The 25111-nt window shown below is 40.4% G+C and overlaps 1 protein-coding gene and 1 long non-coding RNA gene across 4 annotated transcripts in view; one reads left to right on the top strand and one right to left on the bottom strand.

The window, feature by feature from the left end:
- LOC116060611 (MAM domain-containing glycosylphosphatidylinositol anchor protein 1) overlaps positions 1 to 25111 on the bottom strand; it is a 195929-nt gene that overhangs the window by 139096 nt on the left and 31722 nt on the right. For all 3 annotated transcript variants that reach the window (XM_031314277.2, XM_035999345.1, XM_031314276.2), the window contains one exon: positions 1542 to 1681. In XM_031314277.2, the coding sequence (XP_031170137.1) occupies positions 1542 to 1681 (140 nt within the window). The remainder of the gene's footprint in view (positions 1 to 1541; positions 1682 to 25111) is intronic.
- LOC116060612 lies at positions 10364 to 20866 on the top strand. Its single transcript, XR_004107544.1, has 3 exons — positions 10364 to 10560; positions 11572 to 11576; positions 20856 to 20866. It is a non-coding gene; the product is annotated as an uncharacterized LOC116060612 (long non-coding RNA).

Here is a 25111-nt window from a genome sequence, read left to right on the forward strand (position 1 = left end):
CACACAAAACACACAATCCCTCCGCAGTCACCTCGGTTCATTTTACATCTCTGTAAGCTCACACACGCGCACCCATGCCTGTGACCCCATGCCCGCACACACACAGAGACCCTTGTCCAAAATGTTGTGCTGGATTTCAACCCAGGAGAACAGATGTGTCCACTGTTGGCTACAGCTTGGTGTGAGCATGTGTGTGTGTGTGTGTGTGTGTGTGTGTGTGTTTGCATGTAGTATGTATATGTACTGTATTCAGTTGTGTTTGTCCGTGCCTAAACACTCTCATATATAGAATATGTCTTTATGAAAAAATTGTGCTTTTTTCAACTAATTAATCGGCTACACTCCAAACGCATCATGTGCAACCCAGTCTGAGCTGTTGTATAATAGCATTTGTTCTTCTTCACTTCTTTCCAATGTTGCTCAAAAAGACAGAAGGAAATTCAGTGGACAGCAAATAATTTCATACTGTGATTTTCCATATACAGTATTGTATTGTGTATTTATCTTAACACATATGATCCTTCTTTCGCCTGTACTATATTTTCATATGTCATGTTGAAGATCCACTGATGCAGCTGCACAGTTAGCTTTGCTAAAAGGCAAACTGTGAGTGAATTGTAACCATTTACAGCAGGCAGAGCATTTAGCCTTCCAGCTGTTCTGGGTAATTAAACTTGTGACCTTTAAGTCACAAACATATTCTTTAAATCCTGAGCTACTGCTGTGCTTATTCATCAATTTGTATGATATAAACCAAATATACTGAATGTGTCACTAACAACAAAGAAGACTCCCCAACACGCCAGCCTAAAAAAACAGGTGCACCATGTAAACAAAGTGATGTTTTGCCAGATTTTAGGAAGTGTCAGGAAAATGGGACTCTCATGAAGCTTAATTTCTGAGACATACTTTAACAATCCAGCAAGATTTAAGTTAGACAGGTCTGCAAATTTGGAATTTCTTGAAGATGGAAGCGGGAATGAGTGCTGATCATGGCTCATTGATTACACAATTGCCACAGAGAGTCCTCAACTCTGATTGGCTAGAGGATGAAAGGGTGTTATTTTTTAGATACATGCACAGCTCTGATGTGGCGGATTGATCCCCTATAGTAATATCTATATAGAAAAAGGTATCCAGCCATCTTGATTTTGATTATTCTTTTCTACTCTACGTAGCATTTTACGTAATTTAGTTGTGAAACCACAGTGAGACTTTATTTATGAATAAGACATTTTTCTCTTGACAGCTTTATGACACCAGTCAGAATAAACCATTTCATTAAATCATTTTCAAATACATAATAGCAGTGTGTGTGTAATTTGACCAAACAATGAAAAATAATTCATCCATTCAAACACCAGTTACCATGTACCCTATTATCCAAGGGTCATTGAGCAAGATTCAAGTTTCAAAAACCTACCTGCTCACTCAGTGAAAGTCACTCTGGATAACATGATCAGCATCAACACATGTCAAACAGTCCATTAGCAAATATTCTGGCACACACACCTTTCTCAGCAGGTGGTTTGGGGGCTTACCTGTGGCCGTGGGTGTCCTTTAACAATACACTGAAGCACTAGGGTGTCTCCTTCTTTGATGGTGTAGATTCTCTCACTGATGTTATCATCCTTGACGTTACACGCTGCGCCTGAGTGCACGATCTGGGCGTTGGCTGGAGCTGTGAGTGAACACATGGACACACACACACACACACACACACACACACACACGCAGAGACAGGCATGTAGCCATGCGGACATACACACATATACACACACACATACACACATACACACACACACACACACACACACACACAGTGGGAAAGAAACCACATTACATATTTAGTAATATCTCTGCAGCAGAAAAAAGGTCATTGACTTGTGGGTGTATGTGTAATACTAGTGCTGGTATTGATTAATCAAATAAATATATCACATTATTCCTGCATCTGCATGAACAAAGACTTTTGCAAAAATGCTGGAGTGTTACGTGTGTCCGTGTTTGTTGAGAGACGCAGGCAATTATTGGAAAATTGAAACTTTGGTCTCCATTAGAAGGTCAGAAGGCTGATACCTCACTCTGGGACAGTGCTTTTGTCTTATAACAATGATCTTACATGTTAAGTGCACATCACAGTTTTTTTTCAGTGGCATTATGCTAATATGCCATTGTATTCTGCGTCATTTCATGTGGTATTTTGATTGACTGCTTAATAAATGTGGGTCGTAGCAACAGTCGTCTTCTGGGATTTTGTTTCTTTTGAAGCGGCTTTTTTTTTAAAACGTTTTTTTTTCGATTGCTTAAGCACTATTTTTGAAAACAGGGACCGGTTTTTCAAAACACTACACACAATTAGCACGACCACATACCCAATCAGCAGAACACCTCAGACCCTATGCAAAATGAAACACTCTTGCAAAAACTATACACTAATTTATAAAAAACATATTTGGTTACCATATGAAAATTCTCTCCATATACCCAAATCAACATGGAGAATCACAAAAACATGTCCAAGTTTTCATACAACTACAGTAGTGTGCATAACACTGTTAGCTCAGCAAACAACAGACAAACATAAAATACTGTATCCAGTAGAGGTTACAATTACAGTAAAAAAACTGAAAATACAGTACAGAAAATACTAAACTTACCTGCTGCATTTGTATAGTGTTTAAACCTGATTGGTGTGTCTACAATTACAGTTTTTTTCCAACTGCTTACACACGTTTTCAAAACTATGTCTCCTTTTTTCAAAATTCTACACACAATTCCCAAAACTGCACACACAAAATGCAAAATGCCTCACATCTCCTTCAAAATGAAACACTGCATTCAAAATGCCATAAACACATCTCAAAATGAAGCATTTGCATCAAATGGCAAACACTTTTTTCATAATAGTACATTTTTGGATATTCCATGTACACACTGTTGTTCTAAATCTAAAGCTCTTTTGTCTTTCATAGGCTTATATCTACATTTACAATGTTCTAGAGTGAAAGTAATCTGCTGAAAGTGGTTGAAAAGTGCACTGTAAAAAACAATGCAATGTTACAGTAAAACAGAAAATATTCATTGTAACATATGTAAACCAAAGGTATCATTTGTAGAATAAAGAATATGTGTGTGTGTGTGTGTGTGTGTGTGTGTGTGTGTGTGTGTGTGTGTGTGTGTATGTGTGTGCGTGCTTGTGTGTCGTGGCGGGATGATGGTGGGTGGGGTGGATTGTATGCACAAACAAAGTCTGATTGATTTGTAATGCTGAAATAGTCATTAGATAGTTGCATGCAATATGGACGCCATTGTAAAGCTACTCAAGATGGGCTTTTCTCATGGTCAATCTGTGGTGGATCACATGATGAATAAGTGTGGCCCTGATCTCATCAGAGATGGCTCTCCTTCCTCTTCTTCCCTCTTCCTCCTCTTCATTGTCGTCCCCTGTCTCTCCCTCCTTCTCCCCTTGCTCTCTGTCTATTGTTGGCATCCATTGTTCAAAGCAGGTAATCTGACCTCTGTATAGGCCTATACTAAAGCAGTGATTGGTTAGTGTTCAGTTATGACATAATGTGTTTGCACATGTGAGGAGTGTGTGTGTGTGTGTGTGTGTGTGTGTGTGTGTGTGTGTGTGTGTGTGTGTGTGTGTGTGTGTGTGTGTGTGTGTGTGTGTGTGTGTGTGTGTGTGTGCGCGCCCTGGTAAATAAATGTAGCATTTTGATTGGTTGTGTTTAGAAAAGGAAAGCAAGTCACTTCCTGTTAGATTTTTGTGTCTTAGGTAGAGAATTGTGTGTAGTGTTTTGAAAAAAGTGTTTTATGCAATTGAAAACTGAGTGAAAGGCTGAAAAATAGCTTATGGTTTTGGAGATCTGCTGTGTAATTTTGCACTTTGAGTGAGAGGTTTCAAAAATCGTGTGACATGAAAAGATTTTGTGTGTAAGCAGTTGAAAAAAACTGTAAGCAATCATGTGTTTGCATACCTGATGGCTGTGTTTCACAGATTGGCTCATAGGTGTGGTAATTTGACAGTCAGTGCTTTGGAATTGCAAGGAAGTGACATCATGATATACTTCTGTGTCTAATGTATACAAGTGTGTGTAGTGTTTTGCAAAAAGCGTGAGGCTGACATTGTGTTTATAGTGGTGCACATCTGGGCCAATGTGTCCATTGAGTGTAAGGTTTTGATAATTGTGTAATACGTTTGATTTCAGTGTGTAAGCAATCGGCAAAAACTGTAATCGCTGAAGCTCTGAAACATTGCTCTGTGGACTTGTGTGACAGTGTGATCTAGGACCATCGTTTTTAACCATTTTATTTCAACATTTCTCTTACCACTGTCAACTTTCCCCAAGGGCAGCCCACATTCAACAGTATTTGCGTACTCGGTGACTACAGAAGATTTTGTCATTGAGTAGTAAAATGTATTGTTCATTTGACTCAGGAAGAGCATATGACACTATTTAAGTTTTGTCATAACCAAAAACTAAGGAAAAATCTTCTCAAACCATCATATTGAAATGACACAGTAAGTCACACATGTGCAAGTCACAAGCAAGTCTCAAGTCTTAACCTTCAAGTCGCAAGCAAGTTTCAAGTCACTGTGGTGAGAATCAAGCAAGTCAAGTCGAGTCATACAAAATTCTTACATCTACCACAGTTTTCATATTTAAATCAGTTTATCAGTTGTCGTCATGAAAAGTCTTGTTATATTTTCAATATTGCAACAAAACTGTTGCAGCAAAAACTTCATTACAGAGATATATATCCAATGAAGGTGCTAGGTTTACATCAAGCTAGCTGAGCTCCACGGAGGTTGGCCCGCGATAGGCAGCGGTGGTTTCTTCTCGCGTCTAACCACCGCTGCCCATCGCGGGCCAGCCGTTGTCCAAGTCCTTTCATGTCATCTGTCTCAAGTCAAAGTCAAGTCTCAAGTCTTGAATACCAAGTCAAAGTCATTTAGAATCATTTTCAATTCAATTCAATTTTCAATGTAAGTCAAGTAAGTCTCAAGTCCTCAAATTGGCAACTCGAGTCAGACTCGAGTCAAGTCGTGAGACTCGAGTCCCCCACCTCTGCCATATTGCGTATAGCTCCATACTAAGGTCTGCTTTATAACACTGAAGAAACAACAGGCTGTGTTGGCAACTCCAGGAATAATGGATGATGGATGCATGATGGGAGATCTCTGCACTGGTGACAACTACAATATCGGAGTCTGCATAGCGCTGACCCATGAGGAGGGCTGGCTAGCGTGCAAGTAGCCTCAGATGGCTTCACCTCCCATATGATTAAGGCAGACAGGAGCGAGGAGGGGAGAGACAGGCACAGAGCGAGAGAAACAGCGGGTGAGGAGAAAAAGGCCAGAGAGCAGTGTGAAACCCCAGAGAGAGGCATGGGGAGACGGGGGGAAGCACAATGATGTGATTAGCATCGATTCACAGGGGAAACAAATTTCCACTGTGTTCTACGACTGTTATTATTGAACAGACAGGAAGGAAGTGGGCGGCATGTTCACCTTAAACCTCAACTCGATCAGACGTTACAATGCAGAGCGCGATCTTGAGCCAGAAATCAAGTTGAAAATAAAAGAAGCTCTCTGAATCTGTCGCTGCATGTTCTCTTACATGGAACACGCTGGAGCTGTTAATAGCTTAAGGTATTGGTACATAGCGAGTGTGCCTGTCCACTTACATTTGTACATTTTAGCGACATTGCCCCTTTACGAGATAAGGATTTTTTTTTTCTCTTTCAAGAAACAGTAAAGAAAAAAGAGACATGAAAAAAACTGTAGGTCAGATTTAGTCATGGTTGCAAACATGTGGCTATTTTAAACCTTTGCTTTTCCATTTTTGCTTTGCTCCTAACCCGGGTAGGTAAATGCACAAACAATCATATTTAAAGATGCACCGATTGACTGGGCGGTGACCGGGATTGGCCGATTTTCACGTCATCGGCCATGACCGGCGACCTGCCGGTCAGTCTGACATATGCCGATTTTATGCGGGTCAAATTCACTCGGGCGCCGCATGACTTACATCGCGCAACATCAGCACCACACATGCACATGCAGGGTTTCCGCTATATGCATGTAGCAGCGGCGCACTGCCACTCAATCAGCTGTTTATGAAATGTTATAAAGTCGTAATTATACACGGCTAGGCAGAGCCGTCTGCTCTACTGATCTCAGGCAAACAGTCAGCTGCTCTCTCTCCCCTCTGAGGCTGAACAACTGGAACATGAAAACCGCACTCACGCGGGTCCCGTGAAATATGACAGCTACAGTTTATCGGAAAATAGCGTTGGGCACACTGACTTTGATGAATTTACTGTTTATCAGACCTCAGATGAGACAAGAAGCTAACGTTAGCAAACGCTGTGGGCCCTCTGCCTCTGGGGCCCCGCTGGCCGCTGTAGGAGACAAAAAACAAAAAACAAAAAAAAGAGACGCTGTATTCCTCCGACACGCTGTACTAACGTTACTGTTTAAAACGCTTTCTAGGTTAGTGGGGATGCATACCGCTCAAAACAAACATTAAAAACGTAGTAATCTTCCCTCGGTGTTTAGTTTTGTTGCTAAACTGTGTGCAAAATGAGCAGTGACGTTATTTATTGCCATTACCTGTTTTCATACATAGAAGTTTAGTTTGCTAAATATATCACATTTGTTTAGTTGGATATTGGATGTGAAAAGAAGGAAATGGTTCTTCCATAACTTTGCACTTTAGATGTGTGTGAATTTCCCCCACCAGGAGTCATTTATATAGTTCTATTTTATAGTGATTGATTATCTATTCAAAAAATGTTCTATGTTCTATGCAAAATGTAAAATTTTCTATTAAAGAAAAGATAGAAAATAAATATTTGTGTGTGCTGTAAAGTGGTTAGAAAATATGAAATCGGAATCGGCTAAAATCGGTATCGGCTGGTCAAACTCAATGAAAAATCGGAAATCGGAATCGGCCTAAAAACTGTAATCGGTGCATCTCTAATCATATTTTAAAAAAACACACACTTACAATAATGTCTGCTTAATATTTATCCTCAGCTATCATTTCTTTTGTTTTTATTTTCTGAAAGTGGATGTCTGGAGAAGAAAAGAGAAAGCAAGGGCATATTATTTCCCAGATGCCTACTGCATATACGCCTTACTCTGTTTGTGTGTATTGTAGTGTGTGCGTGTCAGTTTCAGTGTGAGCACTGTAGAAATATGTGTGTGAATGCTGGTTTGAATATGAGACTTAACTGCTGTGTTTGAGGAGCTCATCAACAGAGCAGTCAATCATTCACTCCTTCAGGCTTTTCATTATTCTTTCAAAGACCTCTTTAGCATACCACAGCCATTTCTTCTCCAACGTAGCAAAATATAAGCATGCATGCAAATACTCACATACTCGCAAAACATGCATGTTCTTGCACACATGTAGTTACACACACACAGTACGCCACAGTACTTTTGCAGCCGCTCTCTGCATTTAAACAGGCTGTTTGTTAAGTTCTCTGCTTCTTGCTCTGTTGCCCTTCTCTATCCTTTGTCTTAACCTCAGTGTCTCTCTGTCTCTGCAGCGCATGGTGTCTGACTTTACGTAAGGAGAAGAAAACATGCAGAAAAAAGTTCAAGTGCACTAAGAAATAGAAGATGGGATATTTCAACTGGTTTAGTTTAGGCATTCAAGAAAATAACTCACATTTAATTAACCAAAACTGGTTGTCTGAGTTCCTTTTCAGCAAACACTGAGCTTCAGATTCATACAGTTACAAATATCCACACACAGGAACTGCCTTGTATAATTACTGTCTTCATCTGCTGGGCACTGAGCAGATCCAGTGGAGCAGTTGGGGGTCAAGTGCCTTGCTGAAGGGCACGTTAATAGCAGTTGCCGTGGAATGGAAGATCACATCTAATGTGTATTCACTTCTCCCAGATTGTGTCAGTTAAACTCACTTTTGACCAACAATCTTTAAGTTAAAAGTAACTGTAACCTTCAGACAGCAGGTTCGCTGGAGCAAAACTCTACCAATCAATCAATGAAAATGTAACCCACGAAAGGATAAAACTATTAAAATCACTATATGGGGTAACAGAGCTTGGTTCCAGAGGTGTGCTGCGCTAACTCAAAAAGGGGAGAGCTGATATAAATGGTGATTAATTGTCTCCTCACTGCTTATTGGCGTGTCGGCATTAGTTTGCCTCTCCAGAGAGGGAGGGAGGTCGGACAGAGCGGCTCCTCTATCTGCTCTCGCCTCTGGCAGCTTGGCTGCTTCAACTGTCTGATCGACTAGGGAAAGAGAGGGAGAGGAGGAGACAGGAAAGGCAAAAGAGAGAAGAGGAGGAGGTGAAAAGAAAGGCGAGAGAGAGAGGAGTACGAGGAAAGAAAGACAAGATAGAGGAGGATGAGGAAAGAAACACATGAAACAGAGGAGGACGAGGAAGGAAATGTAAACGAGAAATGAGGACGAAAGGCAAGAGAGAGACAAGGATGAGAGAGAAGCGGGAGAGGGAGAGAGGAAAAGCAGAAAAGGGGGAGGGAGACAGAAAAACAGCAGAGAAGTACAGAAAGAGGGAAGAAAGTGACAGAAAAGAGAGAATACAAAAAACAAAGAGGGAAGAAGAAAGCTAAGTTAAAAGAGAGACAAACAGTAGTGGTAAGGAGAGAGTCAGAAAGAATGAGTCTATGAATGGGAAGTATAGGAACAGAGAGACAAATTAACCAGGGATTTGATAAAGCAATTGAAAAGAGATCAATGGGAAGGGGTACCTAAGTTGAATTAAATAAATATTTAAATAAATATATAATAGAAGGAGATGGTAATAATCACGAGACAAAGAAAGAAGTAGGTAAATGTAGTCAGCCAAAGAAAAGAGACTGACAGCTAGGCTAGAGGGCGGAGAGGCTCCTCAACAGGGCACTGCAGTCAAAAGCAAAACAAGGGTGCAAACAAGTGGGCTCGTGCTGTTACACTACACAGACTCACTCTCTCCTCTAGTCTCACATCCAGCACAGATAGTATACCAACAGAGATCACAGCATCGGAAAACAAACTGGACAGTACTGCCCTACAAAGGCAAAACGCCGTAACATCATGTTTGGTCAAAAATGAGTTAATGTCATTTTTGGGTTATTTGAGACCTCCTTTATCATGTGAATAAATATCGTGAGTCAATTTGATTGTTTTAACGAGAAAATAAAGGTCTATGACAACCGTAACATCCAAAACGATACGAGAAACCACAGCAGAACGCCGTAACAGCCGTTACGGCTCTTTGCCTTTGTTCCGGCACGCTGAAGTTGAGTTAAGGTGTTCTGACTTTGTTTAGCCAGGCTTCAAGAGAGATGTTACTGTGCCGCCGTGATGTTACTGTACTCTGGCTTTGTCATACTGTCAAAGTTTGCCGCTTTTAATTGTCACCAAACCACGTAACATTCAAATGACACATCTTTGAAATAAAGTGGCGATGGTTCAGATCTGTCAACGTCAGTGACAGCCCGGAGCTAGCTAAATTTAATCTGTGTCACGTAGCGCTAACGGTGATGCTGACACACCTCCTCGCTTGGCGGAGCCTCACATCAGACGCCGAAAACCAATTATTAAATACACAGGCATCCTACCTTTCCATGCAATACGATGTAATCCATGGAAGATATAATCCATAGCAATGCACGTCATCTGCTGTATCCACAACAATCCATACGTGTTTGTATTTCCTTCTTGCAGGTGTTCATGTCAGATCGTACACAAATCCATAATAGCAGCTAGTTATCACTAACGTCCGTACAAAGTAGGCTAACCTAAATGGTCGGTCAACTCTGTCTATGTTATCTCAGAATTAAAAAGTAGTAATCCAAGTCGAGTTTGTTGACTGTGCATCTTGAGCAGTTTGGTGGCCTTTAACCCTTAACCAGGGGCGGTTCTAGGACCAGACCTTTAGGGGGGCTCAGCCCCTAATGAGAATATGACACGGATACAGTGCCTTGCAAAAGTGTTTTAACATAATATATTTATCGTTAAACAATAAATATACCTTTGTATTCAATTATAATTAAATTATCTTTATTGAGAAAATATTTATTGTATTTATTCATATTGTATACTGTACTGCAAAGTAACTTATCTGTCATACTGTTTAACTGTTAGTGTTGCCGCTCTATCCTGATCATTATAGCACTAAATAGGAACAACCAAAGGTCTTCTATATCATTTAAAACTAATACCATGATGACTAGACCTTGGTTAGGTGTTCTTATAATGGATGGAAGTATGGTGAACAGCAAGTAAATATTGATTATATGTTAGTTACTGCCTTTTGCCTTTGCACGACTCCTTGTTTTTGGCACATGATACAAAGGCAGAGTACAGTAACTGCCAAACAAGGGTCAAAGGTCAATTTTGAGCTCAAGATTTTTTTGCATACAAACATTTCTTCATTATAGCAACTCGTTGTCAAATTTTGGGAGTCCTACCTATAATACTTTTGTCTGGACAAAACAGAAACTTTAAAGTCATTTTTCTCAGTTTCACACTCTAGCGAGTTAAGGTCTTTTGCCTTTGTAGGGCAGAGTATACCGAGCCAACTAACTGACATTAAATCACTGTAACCTTTGCAAATATTCGCAGAAGCAACATGGAGACAATTTTTTTCTGGTTAAATAGAGGGGTTGCATTCCCACGTTCATGATCGTTAATAATCATAATCATAAGTAATCAATGTACATGTACACATGTGTAAGCAATGTACATCCGTTGAGCCAGACTAACATATACACAACATCCACTAGCAAGATTGTCATGACTAAGGTAGAGTCAATTACTGTAGTATGATAACTTTAAGATTGTTTAAAATCAAACTCATACCATTTCTTACACTGGAAAATATTTTCACTTGTTCATGTTGTTTAATTGGTAGCCATGTGCTGGTAGGCTTCTGTGGAGGGTCTATATGAGGGTTCAAAATCTAGAACATTCAAATACATTAAAGTCTTGAAACTAAATCACATCTTAAGTTTTACCATCATTTTAAATGATGCTGCAACAACTAATCCATTTTTGTAGCGTAAGTAGTATATCAACAGCAAAAATACAAGATCCAAATAAATGCAACAAAATCATACAAAAATCAACTGTCCAAATCAGGCCAAAGGCTGTAGCAGAGGAAAAACATGGGAAGTAGTTTTTAACACAAACACTGACACAGTGTTGTGTTCAGAGGGGCATCAATTCAGTTAGTGTAAAAGATGATCATCAGTCATAGAAAGCTGCTGTTTTGACAGCAATCTATCTGACTCTGATGATTCATCGATCAAAACTGTTCTGGGGGATGCTGATTGAAAGTGTTGTCCGTGCATTATTGGAAACTTTCTGAGACATTCAATGCACATTAGTTGTAAGTGAAACATAACTATCGGCAAATGCCTCGTCTGATTAATTGATTCGTCACCGCCTGCCATGTTTGTTTTTGTTGAGAGGACAGGACATCTCTCACTAAAACTAATGACTAAGGAGAGCTGGTGTCACACCGCACTGACTGCTTGACGGAGAGCTGAGCAGCATGCGTGTGGTTGTGGTTGAAAGAGTGTGTGTGTGTGTGTGTGTGTGTGTGTGTGTGTGTGTGCATGTGCGTGCGTGCAGGCATGTGTGTGTGTGTGTGTGTGTGTGTGTGTGTGTGTGTGTGTGCGCACGTGCATGCATGCAGGCATGTGTGTGTGTGTGTGTGTGTGTGCTGCTAATATGTGAGCGTACATACATGCATGTTTCAACGACTGTGTGTTTTTCTATGTACATTATAGTGTATCTTGCCGGAGGAATCCCACAGAAGGTCATGAATCCTGTCGAACACGAAGATACGCAGAGCGTGATTGATATGCGTAGTTACTTTATGGGAGCTGCTCATGCATGCCGATGAGCTCTGTCTCAATTCACTTCATTCACAAGAGACCATTTAGATGCTTTGGCCCTTCCCCTGCCATCACAAGGAGAAAGAAAAGAAAAAGGAAAGAGAGAGAAGGAGATAAGAGTAGTGGAGAGTGGATACCTGAGGGAAAAGTCACCGACTTTATTGATTAACTGCAATAGAGGGAAGTGTTCATCTGACCCAAAGAAAGACTAGGCACACAGACACACACACACACACACACACACACACACACACACACACACGCACACACACACACACACACACACACACACACAAATACAGCCTTATGACCAAGAGCCTGAGTTACTCACATTGCCTCATCATTTTTATCAGGATTTTTCTCCGCAGACAGGATGGAGAGAGATCAAACCGTTGATGTCATGACCCCATCCTTTTCATTTTGGCTCGATTTGAGCTCCACATATCAAAATGTGTTTGGGACATTGATTTTACTTTTGACCAAACTGTTAAATGGCCGCAATGAATGACAGGACTAACCTTTTCTTTAGTGCTTTCATCAACTGTAATTTGCAGTTTCCCTTACCTAAACACACCATGAAAGAATAAATAGATATTCATGTTTTAACTGTAGGAGTTTAATTTTTCTACATCTGCTTCAATGAGTCACTGTGTTTTCCAGTGTATTTTTATAAAGTCACCCAAATGTTTCCCCACACCACTAAATAGAAACAACCACCTTTTAGCCAGTGTTGTGTCTTCCATACAAACATGAATTTTATTGGTGCTGAATTCAGTGGCAGGTTTCCAAACCCAGACTGTGCCTGGATGAAGACCAGAAAGCTGCCTTTTTTTCACTGCCTTGTGTCTTCTAATTTGATTCTGTTTTTGGAGCCATCTACGTCTGAATAAAATGTCCCTTTTGTCCTTTTTCCTTCAGGCAGATTCAAAGGTTAAAAAAGAACCTGGAAGAAATACTGATATTAATGATATCCATTAACATTCACATTCTAATACTGAAGTCCAGTAACTTAACAGTAAATTCAAACACAAGAAGATGTTGTGAGTCCAAAATGCTATGACTTAAGCTGATTAGAATTATGTTAGCTACCATAAGATACCATTTGGAGTGAAATAACTAATATATAATATGTTGTGCTGATATGATCTATGAATTATTTTTGTGAACAAAAATGCTCAATATTGAATGTATTCATTGTTTAATTTGTCTTGGAGAGGTGGAAAAAAGATTTGAAAAAGCATTTACAACTTGGTGAGTCTGATCAAACAAACTGCATGTTCACTGTACAATTGTATTATTCTGTTTCAAAGGAATAGTCAGACATCAGTCTGTATAAAAAGGGACTTGTTGGAGTCTTGTCATCGCTGTGAGGTTGACAGGCGATCAGTGCAGATTCAAAGAAACAGTACAGCACATATCTCTTCGTAAGACCACATTAGACCTCCTTACACTGTTTTTTGTACAGATAAAACACATCAGATATTACGTGTTAAATAGTGAGCTTTAGAGGTGCTTGTAGGCACATTTGGTTACCTTTAGACAGAGCCAGGTCAACTGTTTCCCCATTTTCAATCATTGTGCTAAGTTAACCAAACCGGATGCAGACTGTAGTTTCATATTACCATACAGACATGGGAGTGGTATGTACCTGTAGGGCTTGGCAATATAGCGAATTCATTTGATTATTTAAATTTATGTTTTTGCAGGATGTGTAAAATCTCCAAGTCAAAGTTACAAACTACAAGTTTTTACAACACAAAAAGTAACATAGCTGATTAGCTCTTGAGTCACCACAGTCCCATAAACTGTGACGTGAATAGATACATGATATATGCACCTGTGTGCACATGTGCAGTTTACGGGATTGTGGTGACTCCAGGCAGCTAGCTGGCTCTGGCTATCTCGTAGCGAATGGCTGCAGAAATAGACACCGATTTGCGCCCTCAGTTTATGTTTGTTGACAAGTATAAATGAATTACACTCTGAAACTGTAGGGGCGCCAGATCGCAATGATATCTAAAGTTCTGAAGTGGTGCTTTAAGGAATGGAAAACAGGGGCTCTTTAGTCTGTCGAAGTGAAAAACACAGATATCACCTGATCACATGACACGCCGAGAGGTATTGATTAAATGACCACAGTGGAAGAAGAGACAACAAGCCAACAATAGCATATGAATCAATTACACACACAAACACACAAGCACCAATCATCACTTCCCTGAGGGGAGCTTAATGCAGAGTGCAAACAGAAGAGACACATTGACAGAGAAAAAGTGATAGAACACATCTATGAGAGGGAGAATCTTCTATCCAAGAGGAACTTATTCAGTATATCAAATAATGAACCACCATATGTCTAGTAATTCAGTATGTGTTCATTCTCCTCAAATGTTGGCTTGTATTTTGTCTGCCAGTGTTCGTTGCATGATTCATCTACTAATGCATCTGTGCGTTTGTGAGAATGTCTCTGTGCTTGTGCTGCTTTATGTTAGTGTATATCTGTGTTTGTCTGTATTTGCTTCATGTTCAAATTGGTCATAGTTTCCTATGTGGATGACCACAGATGAGACAGAGCGTATCTGTTAGCCGACAGTACTGACTGCATACAGCCAAAGCCAACAACTACAGCCTTGATCCAACTTTCATTTATTTTATCCACACCAATGGAGGTCTTTCGGGGATCATGAAATCGGCATGTCAGGGTGTGTTTGAGGGTGTGTGATACATGCCATGATACCTAGCGTACGTGTGTACTTGTGTTTGTCAGTGAGTGACTGTGTATTTTACACCACAATCACTGTAAGTGGAGAAAGAGATTGTGCGATCAACAAAAGTATCAGATGACAGCAAAAGCTAATAAAGGGGGATCATTGGAGAGCAGAGGGTAGATTGGAAGGGCAGGGAGGTGCAGAAACAAAAAAACTGTAATGGAAAAGAAAGAGAGAGGGAGGGTGAGAGCAGCAGTTTCCTGGCAGCACTGCAGGCTTCATATCCAAGGACAGTGGATCTTCTCTTTGAAATATTGTTCAATATAGACTATTGGCAGGCACAGAGCATGCAATCCAAGAGGAAAGGGAGAAAAGAGGAAAATTCAAAAGATCACCACTTTGTCCATGTAAGATTTTGTTTAGTTTCTCCGACTTTTTTAGCAACCCTAAGAATTACACCCTTTCGCGCCTCACATTGATCCTATCATAAGGTCCAATAATGTTCTACGTTTTATTGTACTCCCTTGGTATTTTGGTCTTAGATCTTGAAATACCAAAAATGTCAAAAAAACAACTCCAGAAATGTAATTATATCAAGCTAAAGCAGCAAAGAGAAAGGTAACATTTCAATTAAGTCAGGAAATACACTACTTATTATATCAAACCTCTTTCTGTTAGGGAACAAATGTGCACTATAGCACTCAGGTCTGAAGGCCACATGAAGCCATGGCCACATAAACAGGTGAATTTAATGTGTGAATAAAATTACAGTAGCTTTGTGAAATGTAGGCAGAAAGAGGCGGAAAAGAAGACAGCAAGTCACGGGTGGGGGAGTATAAGGGTTGCGTCTGTTGTGAGGACTGGAGTGATGTGAAGTGATCAGGGGTTTGTAGAGCATGGTCAAACATGACTTGTCCTCCTCCATAGGAGTGTGCTTGCCGCACTTGAGTTTTCCCAGGATGAAAAGATAAAGAGAGGAGAGAGAGGGAGAGCTCCGACAAAGAGATGAAAACTGCACAGATCTTTGGCAGAGACGGACGGAGAGGGAGACGAGAGGAGAGCAAGGAGCGAGAGGGAGAAGGGAGAAGGGAGAAGGGAGGGAAGGACAGAGAAGAGAAAAAAATAAAGAGAAATGTGTGACTGGCATTGCCTTTGTGAGCGCTCCATTCACAAAGCCTGTCGTATCCAATATAGGCCTACAGTGTGTTGAAATTGACAGGCCCCGGAACAGCAGAGGAGAGAAGAAAACATAGACAGCTGACAGCCTTATTGGTTTTATGAGCATAACTTACAGGTTGTGTTTATATCCAAACAAATACTGTCTTTGTATCTGCTAATCTTTACCTGACCAAGTGGGCCTATAGTGTCAATTGAGAGGTGATACATTTCTAAGACTAACGGTTATTCCAGGACATCTACAATGTTAACCACCAGTTGCAGTAGTTAGAGCGATGTTATGCGATCTGCAATATTACTCACACTGTTACCCACATCTGTTTCCGATGCCGATTCAAGCAGCATCTGAGCATAATAATAACATAACAATGACAGAACATATAATGCTACATGGCCATGAGCTTCATGTGTGTAGTCTAGGGATGCAACTAACCAGTATTTCAGATATCAGTCCATCTGACTTTATATTTCTTTAATTATTTGACTGTCCACCTAGTGTATAATATATCTGAAAATAGTGCTAGCTCTAGGGATGCAAAGTCTGTCGGTCGGTCAGTCTGTTGGTCGGTCCACCATGTTATCCAGAAAACTAAAATATCTCTATTATCTATATATCATTCAAACCTATACACATCTATACTATTGGATGGATTGTCATGCAATTTAGACATTCATAGTCCCCAGAGAATAAATCCTGCTGCTTTTTCCTGTAGCTCTAGCATGACTCACCGTGGATTTCCACTGGATGTGGAACGTCTGCGGACCGGCTCCGCTGCAGACCGGCACCGCTGCGGAACGGCTGCGTGCTCCGCCGTCCGTCAATACCCACTAGGTCCGGATTTGTTGCGGCACGGCTGCGGCCATGACTGACAGCTGTAGTCATGAGGACCCGAAAAATCTCGCGAATTAACGTAGAATAGAACCACAAAACCAACAACAGTTTGTTTCCATCCAGAGGAGAAGAGGGGAAACAACTCGTTCAATTGTACTTTGAAAATTAACCGGATTTTTATTTTGTTTCTGTGCTCAACTTCCTGTCCCGCACTATCTGCCGTGTGGTGAATTGCTGCGGAGCTCTCCGGCGTCCGGCAAAAATAGAAGCTTTGCATATCTGCTCCGGAGAGCTGCGGACCGCCGGAGCTGGGACGGAGTAGGGACGCAGACGTTCCGCAGTCAGTGGAAATACACACATTGACTTTAATGGAAACCTAATGACTCCGTCGACGTTCCGGAGCCGTCCCGCAGCCGTTACGCATCCAGTGGAAATTGCCGGTTAGTCTTGCATAGCCATACGGATTGTCTTAACAACTGTTAGATGGATTGCCATGAAATTAGCTACACACACACTCTCTCAGGGTCAAATATAATAACTTTGGTGATCCTCCTACTTTTTTTTTTTTGTGTGGACATTTTCTGAAACAAAAAGACAAACAAAACATAATTCACAAGATACCTTAAAGACATACATATAACATTCACATGGGGAGGGGGGGTGGTACAAATACTCATTCATGTAACACAAACACTACGCAGTCAAGTTGTTGCTCTATTGTTCATATATTCTCTAATAATAAAAGTCCAAGGAGCGCCTAGCCCATAATCATAGTCTGCAAGGGTTGCAGCTGCATTCTCGATAGAAAGCAAGTCCAGAAATTCCTTCAACCAGTTATATTTATTTTAGCAGTGTAGATTCTGTGTTTTCCAGTTCATGAGTACAGTCCTCTTTACGGAGAGAAAAGCAAGCGCAACTATCCGTTGTACAGGTATTTCTTGCATATTCTCCAATTTGCTCCCCAATATACATACATTAGGGCATTTAGGAATATGAAGATTCTGAATAATTTTTAAAACATCTATTACCTCAGTCCAAAATCTCTTTACCAATGTTGGTGATCCTCCTACTTTTCATTTATTGCCATCGTCTGGGCAAAATTTCAGTGCGTCCAAGACTTTGGTTTATGACCAAATACCTGCGAATACCCATCAGCCTCAACTGTGTGCTTAACATCAGCATGTTAGCATTGCAATTCTGATCTTGTTACATGTAGCACGTCAATATTCAGATTTAGCATGCATGGCTGTAAAATGTGTTGAATAAATGAAGCTCAGCGTAAGTTCAGCCAGGAAGACGATCTTATGTTACTCACTCATTCTCATTCACCTCACTTTCCCTCTCCTCCTGCTTGACATTACCAGCTGATAAGGGGCTGTTTACTCTTTTAGTTAAACCAACTAGGTTTAGCCACAATCTCTATCGGCCAATCACATTCTTGCTGTCAATATTTAAATGTTTTCCTCTCTGTTGCTGTCAGCTCTCATTTCAGCGTGAATCGCCATGACCCTCCTCCACCCCGTTCACCTCCAGTTCATCAATTCCAGCTCCCAGGTCTGAGCTCACCAGAGCTCGCTCCTCTTCTCATTCATCCAGATCTCAGCATCCTCTTCAGTCATCACCATCACCACCAGTGTCTAGACTCCATAAAGGGGGTATCCTACATACCTCCTTTAAATATGATGACATCACAATGGGAATTTGATGATGTCACGATTGGGTCTAATCACATTTATCATTATTGTGCACACGTCAATGAATAATTGTTCACTCAAAATGAGGTCTCTCCTGATTGAACTGTTGATGGCTAATTGTTAATCAACTTATTATATCAGCGCTGGTGTACATTGAAGGTGTAGAAAACTAACCTTTATCTGACACAAGCCAATTTTGAAGTCATGTAGATGGACTAAATGCAAATTTCCTGTACACAGACCTAGAGTATTGTTGAAAGATCATGGTTAAAGCTTGTACCTCCAAGACCCCATTCAATTCTCAGTGTTAATGATGTGGTGAGGACAGCGTTATGCTATCTGAACATATACTGGCCAAAACTGACTCAGGTTGACCAAATTGGAGTATTTGGCTTAGATTAAATGTATATATTTAGGTATGTTTTCATAAAATAATTTGATGGGAAAAAATATATTGCTGGCTATGGGAGTCGTGGATGTAATTCAGCCTTAAGTAAAGGAAGCAAGATCCTCGATTACCTCTATTTTGAAACTGAACAAAACATCAGTATACAGTTAGAGTTGCAACAGCACATATTGATATCTTGATTAGAGTTGTGTTCAGGCAAAGTCGTACACACAAACAAATCCACATTCGCACACACACACACACACACATACAACACACACATGCCCCTCTGAGTGGAGCTTAGTGCTGCTAAAATCCACAGTAGCTTTGTGCCCAGGGGTGGCAGATTACTTGAGCTAATTAAGTGCAAAGTTTGGGTGTTTTGAAAAACATAATGATGCAAGACTTTTTTTCTGATCTGCTTAAATTGTGTGATCTTAGCTGGACAAAACCTTCAGCAAATAAAATGATTCTTTTTTTCTTCTAATGTTGAACCAACAATGGAACCTAAATGTCTCAAATCATGTCTTATCTTACAGACACACATACATATCTCCCCTTCAACTACAAGCCCCCTCCTGGGGATGTTATCCTCACTCAAATATTTAAAAAGGGTGAGACTGAGCTTAATGGGGCACCCTGGTGGGCAAGCTCATCTCTTGACTGTGACAGGGTATCTACCCGCTCTATGTCTACTGTCCTGTTGTTACACCCAATACACTCTCCATTGTGTTTAATATCATCAAGAAAGAAATATATCTTACAGGACAGGAGGGGAACAAGAGAAGAGACGGAAGCACAAGAGATTAACAAGTCACGCCTTCATTTAGAATTGAAGTGTGGCTGATGTTTGAGATTTGCATTTCACACTGACTACACCATTATTCACACCAACCTCTGGGTGTCCCACAGCAACACAAGCATCTGCTATTTGTTAAAACCGCAAAATACAATGAGAGCAACAGAAAGAGAGAGAGAGAGAGAGAGAGAGAGAGAGTGACAGAGACAGAGACAGAGAGAGAGAGAAAGACAGAGGACAGTAACAGCTGGTGGGGCTTAGAAATTGCAGCAAAAGTTTTGCATCTTTTATTGTATGTGTGTGTGTGTGTGTTGTTTCTTTCTGTGGTTGCACAGTATATGCCACACAAACCACATTAGGTGTAACATGTCAACATATTGTTATTCTATTCAATGTAGCTCTTTGGAGCAGGCTAGGCATGATGATCTCTCAACTCTCGAGCTTTTGTGATTATACTCTGATGCAGAGAAGAGGAGAGATAAACAGAAAGTCACAAGGCAGAGAACAAAACACTCAAATGACAGGGAGGAATGTGAGCAGAGGAAAAAAGCACTATATTTAGGAGGAAACAGAAAAGTAGTGGAGACAAGGCTGAGGTCATGTGCCCCACATCATCTTCCTGCCTGACTGTCAACCTGACCTTATTCTATTCAACCATAATGCTCCAGCTCAATTTGATGGCACACACCAGGGGCGTAGCACCAAATTCCGGACCATTTACATAGTATTTTTGTCAGCCCTCCTCACATGATTTTCTGTACCTAGCACATTCATATGCAAACACACTCACATCCACAGAACCAGATAAAAAGAGGCACACTTGACTTGACACATAGTGGAAGTGCATATGAGCAAAGGAAATAATTTGTGTGTGTGTGTGTATGCATGTGTGTGCGTCTCCAAGGAAACTGCAGCAGAGCAGCCAACAATGCATAGTGGTCAGCCCAGGTGAAGTGGTAGGAAGGAAGGAGGTACTAAGAAAGGATGTCGATAATGAAGAAAGTGAGAAGAAACGCTTGAATAAAAGGTCAGAGTAAGAGCTGGAGGTAAGTAACGGGGATGCGGGTGTGGGTATGGACGGGAGGAGGTTGGGGGATCCTTACAAGTAGAGTGGAGATAAAGATGTGGAAAGGCAAGATATTATATAATTGGAAATTGGAAAACTGAAACTAACAGAGAAAGACAGACAGACAGACTCACAGACAGAAATGCTGAGGCAGACAGAGGTAGAGACTTATACGCAGACAGAGGAGAAAAGGTACAAATGGAAACAACTGCGATGTGTAAATCACGTAGAGAGGGAGACTAAGAAAAGATAAAAGGGATGAAGCATTAAGAGCAAACTAAATGGTGACACCACAGAGAGTGAGCAAGAAAACGAAAAAGCATGCAAGGCAGCAGTTACTTCCTTACTTAATAGAACTCCCTGTGAGCCTGTCAGAACAACCAGTCCGCGGATATCGATATCGGATATCGCACTAAACCACACAGAACCACTGGATCCATTTTACTAATTAATATACAGTACTTCATTAATTTGTTGCACTTCATTTCACGCAGGCCTTTTTCAGCTGCTATCAGAATTGAATTTAAAGTGCTTGCTCACAATAAAGGTGGGTCTCAACTAGGGATGTCCCGATCAGGAGTCATTTGATTTTGAGTATCTACCGATACTGAGTCCCGATCCGATACTTCTATAATATATAAAAAAAGAATAAAGAAGAGCGAAAAAACAGATCCAGGATGTTCCTTATTTTTTATTTAATTCACCTTATTTTAACATTCAACAACTCTGTTAACAAACAGAGCACTTCTGTTTCATATCTCACAGTTTGCTATGGCAATGTTGTTGTCATCAACTTTATAATACCTCCAGACCGCAGACATACTCGCGCTTTCTGCTTCAAGCTGCTTCCGTGTTCTACTTTGCCGGCATTTAACCAATAGCGTCTCTGCAACAAAGTGATGTCATGCTGCACGCATTGCTGTTTCTGTGTGGAGCCAAAAGTCTAACTCTGTGCCACCGCATAACTATAGATGTGTTAAAAAAATAATGAGAATATATATACATATATATCCGAGTCCTGATCGGGAGGTAACGTCCAATTCCGATCGAGTCTGAAACCATGTGATCGGGCCCGATTTCCGATCACATGATCGGATCTGGACATCCCTAGTCTCAACAACAGTGTGGAGAGAAGGCCTGGCATCATCAAGATGGATAGAGAAATCTGTCAATGGATGGATTAATATGTATAAAGAGACCGATGGATTTTATGTAGTTATTCAGTTGCTTCATACAATTCTTCTGTCATTTTAATCAACTGCTTTAATTAATACTTGTGCATAACAGGGGTCAACTATCATGATCTCAGAGGTTAGACAATTGGAGAAATAGTAAATGATTTTAAATAATGGGGAGTGAATACAGAATACAATTTAATAAAAAAAAACACTACTTGCTATTTAACCACAAATATTTGTGATGTAATACTGATTGGTAATATGTGCATAAAGTGCAATATAAAAATGTATATATATATATATATATATGAACTGGACACAGGTTTGCCTTATCAATAACTTAGATAGTTCAAAAGTAAACTACAATTTGAGATAATGACATTTAATTTGTTTTTCATTCATAGCAGACCATCTAAGAGCATGCACTGCATACCAGAGCCAGCTGTATCAGGTGTTTATCACACTTTTAAACCTACATTGTGTAATTTTTTGAGTTGATTCTTACCAAAAAACCCTTTGTTCTTTCACAAATATGTACTCATTCATGTGTAATTAATTCCACCAACTAATCAAAATATTCTCGTAAGCGTAGAATCTGACATTCAGAATCATTCAGAATACATACGAGCGACTCGCTCGAATGACGGCAGCCATGTAGCGCCTCCATCTTTAAAATACATTAGCCAAAGAGGGACATACCTCCGCATTTCGCCCTTTTACACCTATTGGCTCCGTGACGAATGCAAGGGGGAGATTACTCGCCAGGGAAGCGAAAAAGAGAATTAAAACGACAACGCGACAGGCAAAGCAACAAGACCAAAGTTAATATTGGAGTGGCTAGGACAGCTGCGTGTAAACGAGGGAGAGAGCTAATTTCGGGTTTGGCCGCTGTAGGAGGAAGGGCTAGAAAGTAATATTCAGTTGGTTGTCATATACAATTTCACCGCTAGATGGGAGAAATTCTTACACAATGTAGCTTTAAGGTAAATTGATGAGTTAAAAATGTATCTTATTCTATTTACGAAGTGTATTTACATTTTTAGACATGGTTAAGAGTGTAATGTAACACTGTTTTCCCTCCTTGCCAATAAGAGAACTGTGGAAGATTGTTAGGAGGTACAGGGGGCTAACATCTGGTGCATTTGGCAAAGACAAGCATTCATTACACTTTCTGAAGGTGTGTGGAGGAGGAGAAGGAATGCATGTTAACAACTGTTTTGAGAAAGCGTCTGTCTCATCTGAAAACAGCTTGATAATACGCTCAAAAAACATTCGCTATGCACAACTGTTATGGAAATCACCACATGGTCAAGTGGTTTATAATTAACAACAGACATAACCCTTCTTAAAATATCATATGTCATCCCACTTATTTTACATAATGTTCAGAGTTTGTGTCGGGAGAGAAATAGAGAGCTGGAGAGGAAAGGGAGGAGAAGGAGAGGCCCAGACTCCAAAACCACACAAACGATCGTTTTATTTACTGCCGCACGGTTGTGGTTTAATCATGTGACCGTGATCATGTGACCATTCTATTTAACAGGCGCAGTTTTAAACACATAGTAAATGCTGTGAGAGAGAACAAGTAAAGTTTAGGCAACACAAATAGTTAGCAAAAATGGTTAGTAAAATATCAGGGATTGTGTCACTGACTAAGGTCTGTAAAACTCTTAAAACTCTGTCATTAATTTCAAAATGATAGTTGACTTTTGGTTTTACATGGGACACGAAACCCCGGTCCCCTGAGTGAAAGCCCTGTATTTGTTTTGATCCATCCACCAGCCAATCTCCCTCCTTACGCGGAACACGGTTTGGCTTTGTCCGTCACTTCCTTGTTTACTCTCGCAATAATTACTACAGCCATGAGAGGTTGCAGCCAACAAGAAACTTAATTTTGGTCATTATGACCTTCTTGCATAATCGACCGATGTGGTCGTTTTATAGGTGAGGATGGGCTGAGATAACTGGAAGAGAGAGAAATCATTTTATGAGAGCTGTGCTTTGGAATTTGTATTCTGGGTGATGAGTAAGAGGAGAAGATGGGTTTGAATTCTTACTGAACACTCACTCACATACAGGTGCACACACTACACTACTCCTGACTGTATGCGTTTTATACAGTATCTAATGTAGACCTACTTTAGAAAGCTAAATAATTCAGTTTTCAGTGAAAAAAACGGAATTGCTGAAAAGTAAAACTCAAAATGTGTGTGTGTGTGTGTGTGTGTGTGTGTGTGTGTGTATGCGTAGGTACGTAGGTGCGTGCGTGCGTGCGTGCGTGCGTGCGTGCGTGCGTAAAACCCAGTACCATCAGCAATGATGGATTAGGAGCTATAGGGCTGCCCTGGATGAGCCCTCAAATGAAATTGGAGCAGCAAGCCTAAACCTGACAGGGACAGCTGGCCAAAGACGGGTCAATAAAAAAGTGGGGTCTGCAGGTTAACCTGGAGTAGAAATTGTTATCTTATGTTTGTTGAGGAAAAAAAGTTATAAAATATCCTACTACATAAGCAATGTTAAATCCATTCTTCCGTATTTTGAACCGCTTTTCCTGTTTAGAGCTCCAGCTGAGGGCTGGAGCCAATCCCAGCATGCATTGGGATAGAGACAGAGTACATGCTTCACAGGTCATCCATCACAAGGCTAACACATACAGACACACACATTTACACTCACAGTCACACTTGCAGATCATTTCCAGTTCACATAAACTGCATTTGGGCTGTCGACACAGACACAGGAAAAACATGCAAACTCCACAGTGTTTTATTATTATTATTATTATTATTAGTAGTAGTAGTAGTAGTAGTAGTAGTAGTAGTAGTAGTAGCAGTAGTAGTAGTAGTAGTAATAGTAGTAGTAGTAGTAGTATGCATCAACCTTGCATCAATGCTGGTTGGGGGGAACTGTGTTGTCATGGGAGCAAAGGAGTCTCACAGTGTGACTGGTTGGCAGGCATCCTAATCAGTGCAAATATCTCTGTAATTATCACTCTGCCTTAGCTGTATTTTAATACCTAGCAACCTATGATCGGCCACAAACACAAGGTAAACAGCAACACTCTTCTCAACTCAAACATTTGAAAGTTTACTTTTTAACCTGATAATTTCATCCACTCTTGTGTTTCACAAAGTTCGAGGGTGATCATTAATTACACAAGGTCTCCATAATTATTATATATAATTATGGGCTGTACATTTCCGGAGGAACTTAAGCAGTGTAAAATAAAAACAATCCTCCAGTTCAGAATGTTCAGAATTATCTGATGTGTTAAACTTGGAAAGAAATCTTGTCAGAGATTGACAAAAATCTTGCCCTAAAAATGACTTCAGTGAGAGTGAAGATTGTGAAGATTTAGTCCTGAACTGAATAAAGA

The sequence above is a fragment of the Sander lucioperca genome, chromosome 3 (genome assembly GCF_008315115.2).
Source record: "Sander lucioperca isolate FBNREF2018 chromosome 3, SLUC_FBN_1.2, whole genome shotgun sequence".
NCBI classification, from domain to species: domain Eukaryota; kingdom Metazoa; phylum Chordata; class Actinopteri; order Perciformes; family Percidae; genus Sander; species Sander lucioperca.